Here is a 16,830-nt window from a genome sequence, read left to right as displayed (position 1 = left end):
TCTGTGTGTGGTCTGTCTCCGTGGGTGGGGGGGGGGGGGGGGGGGGGGGGGGGGGGGGGTTGAGGGAATTAGTGACATCCTCGCTTTCATTTTCTCAAGGAACCCGGTGGTGGTCTCTGCGTTGAAGATATGGAGATAATTTCGGCAGCACTTTAAATTGGGGTGGTATCGAACTGGCGCTGATTTGTGTGAACCATAAGTTTGAGACCATGAAGTCGGTGGAAGGGGTGAGGCATTTGTTTTTGGAGGGGCGATTGCGAGCTTGGAGGGGTTTCGGAAAAAATTTGGACTTTCACAGTTGGATACATCAGGTTCACAATTTTGCAAAAAAGATCTTACTGACATTCCCTGTGGTGCCGCCCTCAATGCTGGAGAGGGTTTTTTGCTTGTAGGGATGGAGGATGAAAGTACCTTGGGATTTATGGAAGGAATAGCAAGGATGCAGCGTCGGTGGAGGGCATTAAGGCAAAGTGGGAGGAGTTGTGGCTAGAATGAGGACAGGATGGTATGAGGCTATGCAGAAGGTGACATGCTATGTCTTTGTGTGCAACATCAGCGTTGATACAGTTGAAGGTAGCACAATAGTCCATTGACTAGGTTATAGGCTGAGCAGGTGGTTTGCGGGAGTGGTAGATAATGGGCTGGTTAGCTCCGTGCTAGACAGCTGGTTTGTAATGCAGAACAAGGCCGGCAGCGCGGGTTCCAGCTTACCCGAACAGCAGAATGTGGCGACTAGGGGCTTTCCACAGTAACTTCATACTTGTGACAATAAAAGACTTCTTATTATTAAAGTGTGAGCTTTAGGAGGGGTCTGGCTAACCATGTGCAATGTTCTGTTCGTGTCCGAAGCTGGAGAGGTTCTACGCTCGCGAGGTTCGGGGACTCCTTCTTTAGCACGAGTGGTCGCCCTGTCCCTTGGGGGCCATATTTGGAGTGTCGGACCCACAGATAGGGGTGGGGTTCGATGTCCTGGCCTTCGCCTCACTAATTGCACGAAGGCGGGTGCTGATGTGTTGGAGATCAGCTTCTCCACCCAGTGCCTCAGTATGGCTGGGGAATCTTATGGAGCTTTATTCCGAGAGAAAGGTACACTCGAGGGGAGCAATTAAGGGATTTTACTGGAGGTGGCAGACATTTGTTTTTTAAATAAACATTTTATTGAGGTTTTTTTTGCATTGTAACAGCAGCAATATAAACAATGTACATGAAAATATAAACAGTGCAAATACCACCTCCCTCCCCAACAGGTCCTACCATTAATTAACCCCCCCCACCCAATGATTAATTCTCCGTGAAGAAGTCAATGAATGGTTGCCACCTCTGGGCAAACCCTAACAGTGACCCTCTCAAGAAACTTAATTTTCTCCAGACAGAGACAGCTAGCCAGTCCGATAGTCAGGTTTCCGACTTCGGCGGCCTGGAGTCCCTCCATGCTAGTAATATCCACCTCCGGGCTACCAGGGAAGCAAAGGCCAGAACGTCTGCCTCTTTCTCCTCCTGGATTCCCGGATCCTGTGACACCCCAGTTATGCAGATCTTCTATGCAGTAGACACTTGCACTATTGATATTTTGGGAGTGGTTGTTAAACGAGAGACAATTGTATTATTAAAAAAGAAAAACAGAACAACATTTCAAGACGAGAGATATAGGAAGACTACAGGTGTTAGTTTTTGGATTGCAAAAAACATGAGTGGCGGGTACAAATCAGCCATTATGCAACTGAAAATTAGGAAATCTACCCTTGGGACTGGATGATTTACAATGTTGCTGTGATGGGACAATTGGCCTCTTTCTGTTCTGCAAGTCTCTGGTTCAGCAGATAAGTGTGCTCAGGCAGGCTTAGTTCGAATAGCCTGATCCCTGGGATAGTAGAAATGAAGAGGAAAAACCTTACATTCAGCTAACCACTCTTATCCTTTGAGCAAGCTATCCAACTAGTCTAATTCCACCACCTTTTCCCCCATTGCCCAAATTTACTTTTCCTTGGAGTATATACCCCATTGCCTCGTGAAAGTTACTACTAATCTACTTCCACCAATCTCAGTAACGCCATATCAATACCAGATTGTTAGCAGTTTATCACTATGGGGACACGAGTAAGTTACACGGTCATTGCATTATACATAAACACACAAATTAATTCAAAATGCCAATGTGTTTTATTTTTCTCCTTAAAGCAATACTTTCCCATACGAGTTGGAAGTGGACCATTTCTTCATGCTTTCAGCAAGTTGCCCGTTGGCACCTTAATGTATTTTGAAGTGGACTGATTAACAAGTTAGATTGCACCTTAAATTTACTAATTTTTTCCCAAGGTTCTTCCAGAAGTGCAAGTAGACTAAAATTGACACCAAGCCAAGAATCAGAGTGATTACAGCACAGGAGGCAGCCATTAAGCTTACTGTGCTTGTGCAGGATCTCTGCAAGAGCAACTCGGCTAATCTCACCTCTCTGTGCTTTCTCAGATGCCCCTGAAACTTCTCACTTCAGATGCTATCCATGTCCTTTTGAAAGCCCCAGTTATATCTGCTTTTAATTATACTCTCAGGAAGTGCATTCCAGATGCAAATCACTTGCAGTGTAAAGAATGATTTTCCTCCGTTGTCATTGCTTTTTTTTTCCAACAATCTAAAATCAACGTCCTCTGATTCTTGACTATTTTGCCAATGGAGCTTGCACATTCTCCCAGTGTCTGCATGGATTTCTTCCGGATGCTCCAGTTTCCTCCCATAGTCCAACGATGTCCAGGTTAGGTGGACTGGTCATGATAAATTGTCCTAGTGTACAAAGGTTAGGTAGGGTTACGGGACAGGGCAAGGGATTGGGACTAGGTTAGGGAGCTCTTTCGTAGGCTCGATGGGCCAAATGGCCACCTTCTGCACTTTATGATAGGGAAACAGTTATCTCTAGCTACTCTATCTAGATCCAAGGAAACTAAGACGCTGTTGATAAGATTATTTTGAAGATGTAGGAAGGAGAGAGGGGCAAAGAAATTTTGGTTGAGAACTCAGAATTTAGGATTTAAGACAATAGAAGGTGTGGCCCCCACTGGTAATGTGAAGGAAGTTAGAAATGCACAAGGAGCCAGAATTAGATGGAAGTGGAGGTATTGGAGGTTTGGAGACATTAAGGAGGTAGGGAGGAACAATTGCAGCATTTCAGAATTTTCAGAAAGCATTTAATCAGTCAGATACTTTTTTTTTTAAAGTAAAGAGTACAGTTTTGAGAAGAAATGGAGCAGCTTGGATAGACAGTCGGTTAATAGGCAGGAAATAATAAATGTAAATAGATATTCCTCAGATCATTAATATGCTGGGTAATAGGTACTCAGAAGGGGGGAGATGGTGGCATAGTGATATTGTCGCTGGACTAGTAATCCAGAGACCCAGGATAATGGCCTGGGGACCCGGGTTTGAATCCCATATGGCAGGTGAATTTAAACTCAATAAAATATCTCGAATTTAAGAGTCTAATGATGACCATGAAACCATTGTCTATTGTCGTAAAAATCCACGTGGTTGACTAATATCCTTTAGGGAAGTAAATCTGCTGTCCTTACTTGGTTTGCCCTATATGTGACTCCAGACCCACAGCAATGTGATTGACTATTAACTGCCTCCTCAAGGGTAATTGCTGGCACAGCCTGCGATGCCCACGTCACATGAACGAACAAAAAAAAAAAAGCCATGCAATGTAATTGCGTAAATAGATATTACCACCTTCAAGGAAAGCTTGGAAAAAAATTAATGAAATCAGTGCAAAATTACCCAAGGGCTTCTGGAACATAGGCCTCATTTTAGGATGGTGGATCAGACAGCAGGGAACACATCCCACCAACTCCAACATCTGATGTAATTTCATGCTCTAACAGGCATTGATTGGCAGAAGGCAGGACTTCCACTCATTACTGGAGGGAAGTTCTGGGGTGCCACAAGGGTGGGAAGGTGGTCCGAGGGGAGGACACCCCTAGTGAGAAGGGGGCTTCTGGTGGAGATCTCCTCTCCCCCCTCCCTCCCCACCCTTTCTTCCCCAGATCAACGTTAGTTTGTTTTCGGGTTGTCCCCTCCCCCCCAAAACTGCCAAGGTCCGCCAGCCTAAAAATCAGGCAGGGCAGAGCGCAACCCAGGGGCAGATTTCCTGTCCCAGGCCATGCCCACCCAATGTAAAATACATCCAGGTCACAAATCACAAACTGTTCCCAACCTTAATTTCTAAACTAACAAATGATCTGAAAACTCAAAGTGAGAGATGAGAAAGAAGTCAGGAAAGTGTGCATGACCTTTTAATCCCACCAAACAATTACCCACATATTTTAACCTCATGTTCTTACCTCAGTGAGAAGTCCTTCAAATTCCTTGCACAAACCCTGTATAATGAAATAAGTCATTTAGAAAATGTGCCCTTTAAAGAAAATTCATAGCCAAATGATTTATCAAACTACTTTGAAACTTCATTCAGTACAGACTCTTGCTGAACACGAGTTAGAACACGGGGTGCAGGCCGACTGTGGTTAGCAGTGTACTCGAGTTCCCGAATATAAAAATGGATGCTTTTTTCCACAGTAACTTGTTGCATTGTTAATGTAAGTCTGCCTTGTGGACAATAAAGATATTTTTATCATCATTCTGTCTAAATCAGTCTCTATGCACAGAACACATCTTCTACCCCCATTAGTCAAGAGTTTGTAAAAAAAAATGGAGCAAGTAGTTTAACCACAATCAAACAATTTGCCATATCTGTTTCAAACTCAGCAGCTAAAGCAGGATTACACATAACAATATATTTATAGGAGAGGTGATTCCATTAAGGTGATGAGTAAGGAAAGGGGCCTGCCAGGTATTCGCCTTGGCAACAGAAAAGATAGATCTGCAGTAAAACACCATCCTCCAGAGACTTGGACGGCATGCTCAAACTTGGGTGATGGGGGTGGACAGGAAGGAAAAGGCCTTCCATTCAGACTTGACAGATCGTTGGTCAGATCTTTAGGAGAACCAGGGTCCCAGATCATCCCAGATCCTTCGATGGCATCTCTGCGAGTTTCAGTGAGCCGTACTGGCAAGGACCTAGCCACTGTAAAACTGGATCACAACTAACCAGAAATTCTCCAGTTTTAGGAGTTACATCTGTTTAAGTCAAGGCCTTCCCAGAAAACATCAAGGTAGACTTGCTGCATTGGAATCTTGACTGAGTTTGGAGCTGTTCCAGGTAAACTTGCAATGGGAGTTCACAGAAAACAGCCATGGATTTTCAAGGCCTACAATATCTAACTAACTGTGATACATTGTAGTCATTCAAGCACATTCATGCGTTACAAGGAGCACCACATTTTCAGATACATGAAAATCTTCAATTGACCTCCAGTTTGGGTTATTGCTCACAATGAGCCTTGTGTATTTAATGCACAAAGACACGTACCTGTTAATATAATCTGCATAGCTATCGAGCATTTTCCCTCTAAACAGCTGCATTAATGACAGCCTTAATAATTGTGCCTCTTCTCCTAAAGACCAGGAAGAAAAAAAAACCTATTGGTAAAAACACCCACTGATAAAACTCCACTGATAAAACTCCATCTTCAGAGGTCAGAGCTGCAAAATACCGTTCGCTGAAGTTATTATACATTGATGTCACCAATTAATTTAAGTCGATTTTAGAAGGACATCCCAAAGTCTTTCACATCTAAAGTGTGTGGAATACATTACCAGATTGATTTAAACAGACTATACAGATATTCATGAATAGCTTAGATAGGGGATTGAAGAAAAAAAAAGATGAGAACAAGAGGGATACATGGGATTGACTAGATGATTATTGACAAGAGGGATTACTGCACAGGAGTGGGATAAACACCAACAAAGACTTGTTAGGTCAAACAGTCTATTTCCATGTTCGATTTTAGTTTAATTAAAATAATGATTTTTGAAGTGCAGTTACTGTCAGGTAGACAACACAGCAGCCAATTTATACACAGCAAGCTTCCACAAGCAGCACATTCTTGTAGAGAGTTAGTTAAGATTCCATTTTACTTAGGGCATCAGGAAAAATTTGCATTTCTTTAAATGCTACCACAGCTCAGGGCTTCAATTAGTTCCAACAATGCAGCACTCCTTCAAGACAGCCCTATTTCTACACCCTAGTTTGAACCCATAACCGTACTCAACGAGATATTTAACAGAAGGTCCCATCCACCTGCTCAGGTGGATATAAAAGAGACCCCATGGCACTATTTGAAGAGTATTTGAAGAGTAGGGGAAGTTTCCCGGTGCCCTGGCCAATAGGTATCCTCAAGCCGGCACGGTAGCACAGTGGTTAGCACTGTTGCTTCACAGCAGCAGGGTCCCAGGTTCAGTTCCCGCTAGGGTCACTGTCTGGGAGTCTGCACTGGTTTCCTCCAGTCTCTCCTGTTTCCTCCCAGTCCAAAGATGTGCAGGTTAGATGGATTGGGGCATGCTAAAATTGCTCTTCATGTCCAAAAGGTTAGATGGGTTATTGGGTTATGGGGGTAGGGTGGAGGTGTGGGCTTAAGTGGGATGCTCTTTCCAAGGGCTGGTGCAGGACTATGGCTGAATGGCCTCCTTCTGTACTGTAAATTCTATGATTCTGCAATTCTAAGTCAACATCTCAAAAAAATAGATTATTTGATCTTTATAGCATTGTTAACCATATCCATAAACATTCGCAGAACACGTTAGTTGGTGACAACACAAAAACAGAAGCAGCAGCAGCAGTAGTAGTAAGGGGCTGTGGCAGAGCGCTGCCAACTTGATCAAACTAACACTATTATCTTTGATACTCAGATTAACCATCTTTATAGATATTCACTAGTGAATATTTTGAAATCCATGTTTTCAGCTTATATAGTTTAGCGTTTAAGAGTCAAAATGAATCCGGTCATGTTCCTTTGTTCATTGTTCTATCACTGATTATTGTTGAGATACAACTCGTGAAAATTCGTAGTTAATTAGATGTTCCAGTCTTGGAGTCATTACGGTACAGCAGGCCATTCAGCCCATCAAGTTCACACCAGTTCTCTGTGTCATCTCATCAGTCCCTTTAGTCGCCTAGCCATACGTGTTTACAATATTTCCTTCAAATGCCTATTGAATTTCTTTTTGAAATCAATGGTCTTCTCCCCCTTCTGTCATTTAGTCAGCGAGCTCCAGGTCATTAATATGCACTAAGAATTCATCCTTGCATCTCTCGTGTCTGTTGCCCAAAAACTTAAAACGTGTCCCCTCATCCATGTACCATCAGTTAATCAAACAGCTTTTGTCTACCTTAGACACGCCAATCAACCTTTACACCCCAAGCAGATTCCCCCTTCAACCTCATTTGCTCTAAGAACAACCCCTGCTTCTCCAAATTAACATTGCAGCCCAATTCCCTCATCCCCAGAATCATTGAGAAGTCTCCTCTCCACCCACCCAAGGACCTTCACATCCTTCCCAAAGTGATTGTTCGACGTGGAGTCAACAACTGGTTGTAGACTTGTTATTCAACTATGCCTAATTTTAGTCTTCTGTCCTCTCTTGACTGGTGCCCAATACAGGATTGGTATGGACGTCCACAGAACTGGCAGTTTATGCTGCAAGGATCCTCCAATTTTTCGCTATTACAATTTTTATCCATAGATGATTAATGGGCCTATGACTTCAATGCAAACTTCGCCTTTAAGTCAAGCAGAGATCAGTGATGACTCCGTTTGACTGACTTGGCTGGCAGTCAATGAACTGGCTCGAAATGTTGGGCTTTGCCAGTAACTGGTGGTGATTGATTCGGATTTCTGAATGTTTCTCTCTCCCCATAAGGCTGGGTTATTTTAGTTTCGCTTCAGAAGTATCTTTGATTTTCTCTGATCTGATGAAATCTCCCTAAAAGCACAGTGCAAGAACTCTGCTTGTTCTAGTAAGGTTGGATGTCATTTTATTGACATTGCAAAGGAATGAAATTAAAACTCAGGCTGGAAGCTGGATTTGATGCGAGACAAAGCGTTTCTGCAAGAACATCACTAACTGTACGCCAGTGGCTTTGATCAAAGCATGCTGGGAAGAAAGCCTGTGGCAAAGAATTCAACATGGAAAGCAAAGACTCATCCTTTTTACTTAATCCTAGATTTATTTTTACCCCTTTCCACCGCTCTGCATGTGTCGTTAGAGCTTTGCCTGTCTTGTGTGTGGGTAGAGAGTGGGACAGTAAAAAGGGGGGGGGGGGGGGTGTAGTAATTTAGCTTGCAGTTATTCTGTTGTAATCACTGCATACTTCATCTTTGTTTCTATTACAAGTAAACAACAATCATGTTTTAAACTTACAAACCTGGTGACTGTAAATTATTGGGCAGTCAAGGACCAACAGTTTTGAGAATTTTATACAAATTATTCGCTAATTCACTTGTGTTGGGACTCCAGAACCTGTGGGGCTGAAATTGACCCCGCACTAGCCCACGGTGTCTTTAGCAATGTCATTGTTGGTGCTTGGGGAAGTTTGTGCCGACTCCAACCATATCTGATGTTGAGAGTTTGATGTAGACGATCCTCGAAACATAATGCTCGTACCCACACAGGCCAGTCAGTTGCGGTGTTCTCCCGAGAAATGGCCGACAAAGCAGGAGTTTGTCAGGCTTCTCACATTAAAATTAATGAACAATTACCAACCCGAGTAACAAAACTCTTAAGATGAATTAATCTTGGTTTCTCAGTCGAGAGAGAATGCTGGTAGCAGCAGGTTGCACTAATTCATTCAAGTAAGGATTTTCACCGTTAAGCAATTGGATTAAGATAGTAAGGGATAGTAAGATCACTCCTGATCTCGATTTCTTTGATTACTAAAATGGCTAGACTTCCTTGGTCATGACACCCAGAAAATGATACAAACCTCAAGAAAAGCAAATCTGCAAAAACCTCCTGCCCAAAACTAGGCATCAAGATATCCAAGGTAGCACAAATGATTTAGTGAGAACCCCATATGCCTTCATATCTACACTTTTCATATCAGGCCATGGACAATAACCCATCATCTCAATGCTGCACAAGTAAAAAAGGTGCATAGAAATTTGAAACAAAAAAAAAATTAAATTTCCAGTACATGTCCCACGTCACGTACCAATGTCTTTATGGGATACACTGAAAGAAACCTGGTGTGGTCAGGTCATCGCTTGACTAGTACTCCAGTGACCCCGAGTCATTCTCTGTGGACCCATGTCGAATCCCAGTATGGCAGATGGTGTAATTTGAATTTAATAAAAACCTGGAATTAAAAAGTCTAAAAGATGACCATGAAACCAGTCAATTCACTAATGTGCTTTAGGGAAGGAAATCGGTCATCCTTACCTGGTCATATTTATATTTTTTTTAATTATTATTTTTTTTTTTTTTTTAAAAAAAGAGTACTCAATTCTTTTTATTTTCGAATTAAGGGGCAATTTAGCATGGCCAATCCACCTAGCCTGCACATCTTTGGGTTTTTTTTGGGGGGGGGGGGGGGGGGGGGGGGGGGGTGAGACCCATGCAAAAAATGGGGAGAATGTGCAAACCCCACGCGGACAGTGACCGGGATCGAACCCAGGTCCTCAGCATTGTGAGGCAGTAGTGCTAACCACTGCACCACCGTCCCACCCTTTGTGGGCACAATTTGGAATAACAGATATTCTAATAACTGATGGAAGGTTCACATTGAAAAGATGGGTGACTGAGACATGTGACAAATATCCCCATCCTCAATGATGGAGGAGCCCAGCACATCAGTGCAAAAGACAAGACTGAGGCATCGCAACAATCTTCAGCCAGAATTGCCGAGTGGATGATCCATCTAGGTCTCTACTGGAGGTCCCCAGAATCACAGATGTCAGTCTTCAGCCAACACGATTCACTCCATTGGATATCAAGAACTGCCGGAGATACTGCAAAGGCCAAGGGCCCTGACAATAGTACTGAAGGCTTGTGCTCCAGAACTGTTTGCACACCTAGCCAAGCTGCTCCAGTACAGCTACACCACTGGTATCTACCCGGCAATGTGATAAATTACCCGGGTGTGTCCTGTACACAAGAAACAGGACAAATCCAACCCAGCTAATTACTGCCCGATCAGTCTACTCTCCATCAGCCGCAAAATGATGAAAGGAATCATTAGCAGTGCTATCAAGCGGCGCTCACTCAGCAATAATCTGCTCACGGATGCTCAGTTTAGTTTCCGCCAGGGTCACTCATCTCCTGACCTCATTACAGCCTTGGCTCAAACTTGGACAAAAGAGCTGAATGCCAGAGGTGAAGTGAGAGTGACTGCCCTTGACATCAAGGCAGCATTTGATAGAGTATGGCATCGAGGAGCCCTAGCTAAAATGGAGTCAATGGGAAAACTTAGCTTGGAATCTGCCTGACACGGCTGTGGCTGTTGGAGGTCAGTTATCTCAGTCCTGGGACATCACTGCAGAGTTTCTCAGTTGCTTCAATGACCTCTCTTCCATCAGAAGGTCAGAAGTGGGGATGTTTGCGGGTGACTGCACAATTTTCAGCACCATTCAAGACTCCTCATACAATGAAGCAGTCCATGTCCAAATGCAGCAAGACCTGGACAATATCCACGACTGGGCTGAGAAGTGGCAAGGTACTTTTGCACCACACAAGTGCCAGGCAATGACCATCTCCTACAAGAGAGGATCTCACCACCACCCCTTGACATTCAATGGCATTACCATCACTGAATTACCCACAATTAACATCCTGGGGTTATCATTGATCAGAAGCTGAACTGGACTAACCATATTCATACTGTGGCTACCAGGGCAGATCAAAGGCTAGGAATCCTATGGCAAGTAACTCACCTCCTAACCCCCCAAAGCCCGTCAACCATCTACAAGGGACAAGTCAGGAATGTAATGGAATACTCTCCACTTGCCTGGATGAGTGCAACACCAACAACACTCGAAACTTGACACCATCCAGAACAAAGAAGTCCGCTTGATTGCTTCTCCTTTCACAAACATTCAAACCCTCCATCCCCGACGAATAGTGGCAGCAGTGTGTATCATCTCTCAGATACACTGCAGCAACTCACCAAGGTTCCTTAGACAGCACCTTCCAAACCCATGTCACTACGATATAAAAGGAGAAGAGCAGCAGATTCTTGGCAACCCCACCACATGGAGGTTCCCTTCCAAGTCACTCACCACCCTGACTTGGAAATATATTGCCATCCCAACATCCTGGAACTCCATCCCTAAGAACACAGTGGGTGTACCGACACCTGAAGGACTGCAGCGGTTCAAGAAAGCAACTCGCCACCACCTTTTGAAGGTCAACTAGGGATGGGCAATAAATGCTGGCCTAATCAGCGATGTCCACATCCCGTAAATTAATTTTTTTTAAAGTATCTCACTACTTGCAGTCCAATAGTGAAGAATGCCGACAAAAAATTGTCAACCAATTTTTAATAAAATGTAGAATCTGATCGGAGTTTCTAGCTCTAGAAGATTGGCACTGAGTGATGGTGTAGGTTAAAGTCCATCGCTGAGACTCAATGGGTCAGAGATTCAAGACACTACTTCCAATGAAGGAATGCTCTCCTACAGTCTTGATTTCCAATTGATTTCCAATTAAGACAGACATTCCTGCATCTCTTGGCATAAAGCAACACCAGCAGCTATACTGGGGGAGAAATTGGAGAAATGCACCCCGACGATATAGTACATATGAAACTTCTCGGTCAGAGTACTTGGGAGTTCTGGAACATACACACGGTGGGCCGAGAAGTTATATACAAGTCAGAAACTCACATTACTGCAGGAATTGCTAACGGTTGATTATGGTGATGAGCCATCTGCAAGTAAAACTCCCTATGATTGTGTTTTTCTGAAATCCAGGTTGCTAGCAGTTCTTTGAACTGCCCAATCTCCAAGGAAACAATAGCTTTAACACAATAAAATCTGGTATTGATCATAACTAGAAATCTGAAGTCTCCATTGCAATTCAAGAACTTTAAAATATATACATTGAGGGCCGAAGGGCCTTTTCTGTGCTGTACTGTTCTATATTTATTTGAGCATGTTTAGACTACATTTCTGGAGTTCCTTTCTTGGAACTCAAATTATTAGTTCGACACCACACTATGGTCAGGCCACAAGGCCACATTGGAAAGGACGGGTTATAAGCTCGGTGTAAAACCCTGTGAGGTTTTCAGTGAGTAGCATCAGAGTATCATGGGACTAGTCGTGGCATTGGTTAGGTAATTTTATCCTTTCTCCTTCAGTAGTCCAATAAAGTATCAAGCACTTACTGCAAGTCACCTTGCTATTTTACATAAGTAAATAAATCATTGACGCTCCGCAACTCGCCTACCCCTACTATTTAAAGAGTCTCAGCAGGTTGCGAAATATGTGGTTCCACAGAAGCAATGAAAGCTGCAATTAAAGTGATGCATCCTCATTGCTGTATACACATTTTAAAAAATCCTCTACAATCCTGTTCTACCACCTTTGCAAAACGTGGATTGTCTCATGATGCAACACTCGCTCTGCACGAAACTACACGGTGGCTACAATTTGCCAAACCACAAGACCATCGGCAAATTTCTTCCAATATGCATTAGTGGCCGGCTCTAATCTTGCTCTCGCCCTTTAAACTTTATATATATTCCCCCATTATTCCCATAAATGTGAAGTAAAGACACACCAGAAACAACTTAGGCCACCTGTGGTGCATTATTTTCAGTTTGTAACTAAGTACCTCGAGAGGTGTATTAGATGAAGAGTACACATTTTGCTTTCAATGTAAGAGTAAACAAAGGACTCAAGATTTTCTCTACATGCAATTGGCTTTTAGCCCATTAGGTAGTGACTTCAAATCAAATGATTCTAAGAGCTTAGCAAGTCACTAAAGAGATTCATGACTCATGATGACTTAGCAAAACCTAAAGCAGTTCAGTGATGATAAATCAAAAGCATAACAAAAACCTGTTTCATTGATGAATACAAGTAACATCCTCCACCTGTTAGTTTTACTGTGGAAGAATAAACAGACTCTGAAATTAAATACATTAGAAAACTTTTGAGAGAAAAAAAAAGGAATCATCTCATTTTTTGTAAAATAAGACATGTTCTGATTGGGCACCGAGTGTGACTGCACCAAACACTCCGCTGGTCTGATGCAACAGCAACTCGCATTTATATAAACGGTTTTAAACTTACAAAAATGTAACAGTGCTTCATGTAATCTGACAGAGTCAAAAGGAGGAGGCATTAGAGCAGGCTACCAAAGAGGTAGGTTTTAAGCAGTGTCTTAGCACAAGCCACATACAGCATGAAGTTCCTTACACTCTGTTAGAACAATGAGTATCAGTCAATGGCCTCAGTAGAGTAGCCCCTGGCATTTGTTTTGCATTTCCTGACAATCAACATTGTCAATTTAGTGACAGTTTTGTGCTGAAAACTTGAGAACTGGACTAAGTCAGCATTGGTCAAGTTTGCAGGTCTCACCAAACTAAGAGGGGAAGCAGTGGAGTCAAAAGGGCGCAAAATCAGAAATCGCAGAACATGCAAGTGGACAGAATGGTAAATTAAATTTCACAGACAAGGCGTTAAAGTACTGCAGGTGAGCAACATGTACTCTAGAGTTGAAATAACTAAGAGTGAAGTTTAATTAGATTAAGGGGTCTTAGTACTCTACATGTCCAACCAATGCACAGCAGGAATAAAAGCAAGTAGAACCAACCGTACAGCCCTTAACACCAGAAGACAAGTCAGAGGAAGTAATGATCACATTACATAAGGGTCTCATCAATGACATTTGAATGTCACACACCGCTCTGGTCAAGGAAATAGTCAAGCATTGGAGACAATATAAACATCAGCTGCAATTCAGAAATCGCTGAAAACCTTAATTTTCACCTGGAAAGGAGTCTGCCAAAGAGGTGACCTTGTAGAGGTAGATAAAATAGCTTTGGGAATGGAAAAGTAATTCTAGAATACGACTGCATAATGCAAAAGTAGAATAAGGGACACAAATTCAAACTAATTTTAAAAAAATTAGGACTAATGTTCGGGAATTCTTCGTTACATAAAAGGGCAATAGTCGCCTAAATAGAGTGGGAAGTTTCAAACCCCGGATTCAGTTAAGGATTAATTGGATGGTGGACTTTGGGTCCCTCAGCTGGATTAATTAAGATAGGCTACATGGTCTTCCTCATCTGTAATTGCCTTGTTTCATGTCGGTCCATGTAATGAGAAATTCAATGAAAACAAGCAATAAATATATTTGTCACTACAGACTCAATTTTAAGCCTACCTGTCTGGCAGGGGGGGCAGATTAAATCTGTTAGAAAAAAAATACATGAAAAAACCTCAAAGCAGCACAATAATCTGCAATTTTATAGCAAAGCTACACAATTTAACATAGTTCCATATTATCACATGCGTGCAGGAGCAAACTGAAGCAGGAAATCTGGAGAACCAATTTGAAGGAGAGACACCAAGCAATCCAATCACAAGAATCTGGAGGGGTTTTGGAGACAGACCTGAACATGTGTCTCCGTGTGTATGCTGTTTAAAAAGACAGACACCTTGGACTTTTCTGACCTGTCATAACATTTTATGTAAAATTGCTTCCAGTTCAATTTGGATAAAAAATATTTACCATATTTGAGCACCTATAACCAATGCTTCCTTTATCTATATCATAACATGGTGCCTGATTCAATTCAATTAGTCGTTTAATAAATTCAATCAAGCATTTGGATCTGATGAGCTACTTCAACACACACTTGTATTACCACAAGTGACAACTTGCACTAGTGCTAAGCCACAACAGTGCTCCAAGTCACAACATTCACAATTCTGATGATCTCCATTATTCTATAGTCTATGGCACTTCAGATCTCAGGACGTCTCCCACAATTGTCCTGGTATACAAGACTCTGAAGCTTCAGTTAGCAGATCCTAGGGTTTATTTCTTTCTTGGAACAGGAGTATCAATGGAAGGCCAGCATTTGTTGCCCATCCCAAATTGCTCAAGAGTGTAGTAGCGAGTCATCTTTTTGAACCACTGCAGTGGAAGTCGTGTAGGGTTTTGAAGGAATAGCAATATAGTTCCATGTCAGGATGGTGCACAACTTGGGAGGATAAATTGCAGGTGTTGTTCCCATGCATCTGATGCCCTTGTCCTGTGATACATATCATGGGTTTGTAAGGTTCTTGTAGCCACAGTATTTATATGGTTAGTCCAAAGAACCATAGTCCAATTCAGTTTCTGATCAGTGGCAACCCACAAATGTTGATGGTGGAGGATGTCAAAGAGAGGTTACATTCTCTCTTGTTGGACATCGCTATCGTCTAGCACTAATATGGCACAAATGTTTAAGCCACTTAACAGCCCAAGCCAGAATGTTATCATGGGAATGGACTGCTTCAGTATCTGAAGAATCATGAATGATACACAGCACCGTGTAATCAGCAAACATCCCCATTTCTGACCTTTGGAAGGAAGGCCATGATGAAACAACTGAAGATGGTTGGACCCAGGACACTACACACCATCCTGTCGTGGAAATATATCACATTCCTTTACTGCTGGGTATAATCTTAGAGCTCCTTTCCCAATAGCAATGTGGGTGTACCTGCACCACATGGACTGCAGTGGTTTAAGGTGGCAACTCATCATCACCTTCAAGGGCAATGAAGGGTAGGCAATAAATCCTGCTTAGCCAGTAGTTCCCACATTTCATGCAAGGAAATTCTGCATGATGTGCTGGAACTGAAATAATTTTGTCGCCAACAGCCACAACTATCTTTTTTGTGCTAGGTATGACCCCAATCACTGGAAGGTTTCCCTCCTCCTACACATCCCATAATCTTCAATTTCCCTAGGGCTCCTTAATGCTACTCAAGTCAAATTCTGCCCTGATGGCAAAGGTAGTCATTCTCATCTGACTTCTGGAATTCAACAATTCTATCCATGTTTGGACAAATGCTGCAAGGAGGTCTGGAACAGAATGCCCTTGGTCCTTCGGTGAGCAGAGTATTACTTGAAAGCACTGTCAGAAACACCATTACTTTGCTGACTGGATTTGACTGATGAGACAATAACTGGCTGGGTTGGATTTGCCCTATTTTTGTGGACAAGACATACAGGACAATTTTCACTTGTCAGGTAGATGCCAGCATTAAAACTGTACCATTCTGGTTTGCTTCTGGATGTAACTAGTTCTGGAGCACCATAGCCAGATGTTGTCAGGGTTCATAGCCTTTTCTGTATCCAGCATCTTCAGTAGTTTCTTAAAATGACATGGAGTAATGAAGGCAATGGTGCTGGGGTCCGCAGGAGACAAATGGATCATTCACTGGGCAATTCGGACTGAACATGGCTGCAAATGTTTCAGCTTAGTCTTGGAGTTGATATGCTGGGTTCCCCCACATTGAGGATGGAGATATTTGTGGAGCTTGCTCCTTCAGTTAATATCCACCATTCATGACTGGATGTGGCAGAACAGCAAAGCTTCAATCTGGTGGAGTGTGCTTAATTCTGTCCATCGCATGATGCAAGTAATCAGCATTACAGCTTTTTAAGTATGTCTGTTGCTACCCTGCATGCTTTCCTGCAGTCCTCATTGATGATAATGATAGAGTGAGGGATATGCTGGACCATGAGGTTATAGATTGTGGTTGAATACAATTCTGCTGATCACCCACAGCACCACAAGGCTGACAAGTTTTGAACTGCTTTCTCTATACCATTCTTCCCTACCTCTACTGATGGGACAGGACATATCCAAGGATGATAATAATTCAGTGAGCATGACTATGTCAGCTGTTATTTGACTAGTTGGTGGGCCAGCTCTCCCACTTG

General features: G+C 42.7%; 1 protein-coding gene across 11 annotated transcripts in view; it reads right to left on the bottom strand.

Annotated features, from left to right (window-relative positions):
- Positions 1–16,830, bottom strand: part of LOC119970222 (beta-amyrin 11-oxidase-like) — a 161,898-nt gene that overhangs the window by 122,166 nt on the left and 22,902 nt on the right. For 7 of the 11 annotated variants that reach the window (XM_038804486.1, XM_038804491.1, XM_038804485.1 and 4 more), the window contains 2 exons: positions 5,417–5,501; positions 4,332–4,367 (listed from right to left, as the gene is read on the bottom strand). In XM_038804486.1, coding sequence (XP_038660414.1) covers positions 4,332–4,367; positions 5,417–5,501 — 121 coding nt within the window. Of the gene's footprint in view, positions 1–4,331; positions 4,368–5,416; positions 5,502–14,274; positions 14,302–16,830 lie in introns of all 11 variants that reach the window. The other 4 variants (XM_038804484.1, XM_038804483.1, XM_038804488.1 and 1 more) reach the window with 1 other exon arrangement.

This window comes from Scyliorhinus canicula, chromosome 8, assembly GCF_902713615.1.
Source record: "Scyliorhinus canicula chromosome 8, sScyCan1.1, whole genome shotgun sequence".
NCBI classification, from domain to species: domain Eukaryota; kingdom Metazoa; phylum Chordata; class Chondrichthyes; order Carcharhiniformes; family Scyliorhinidae; genus Scyliorhinus; species Scyliorhinus canicula.
The sequence above is the reverse complement of the archived record's forward strand: the minus strand, read 5'-3'. Positions and strand labels throughout refer to the sequence as shown.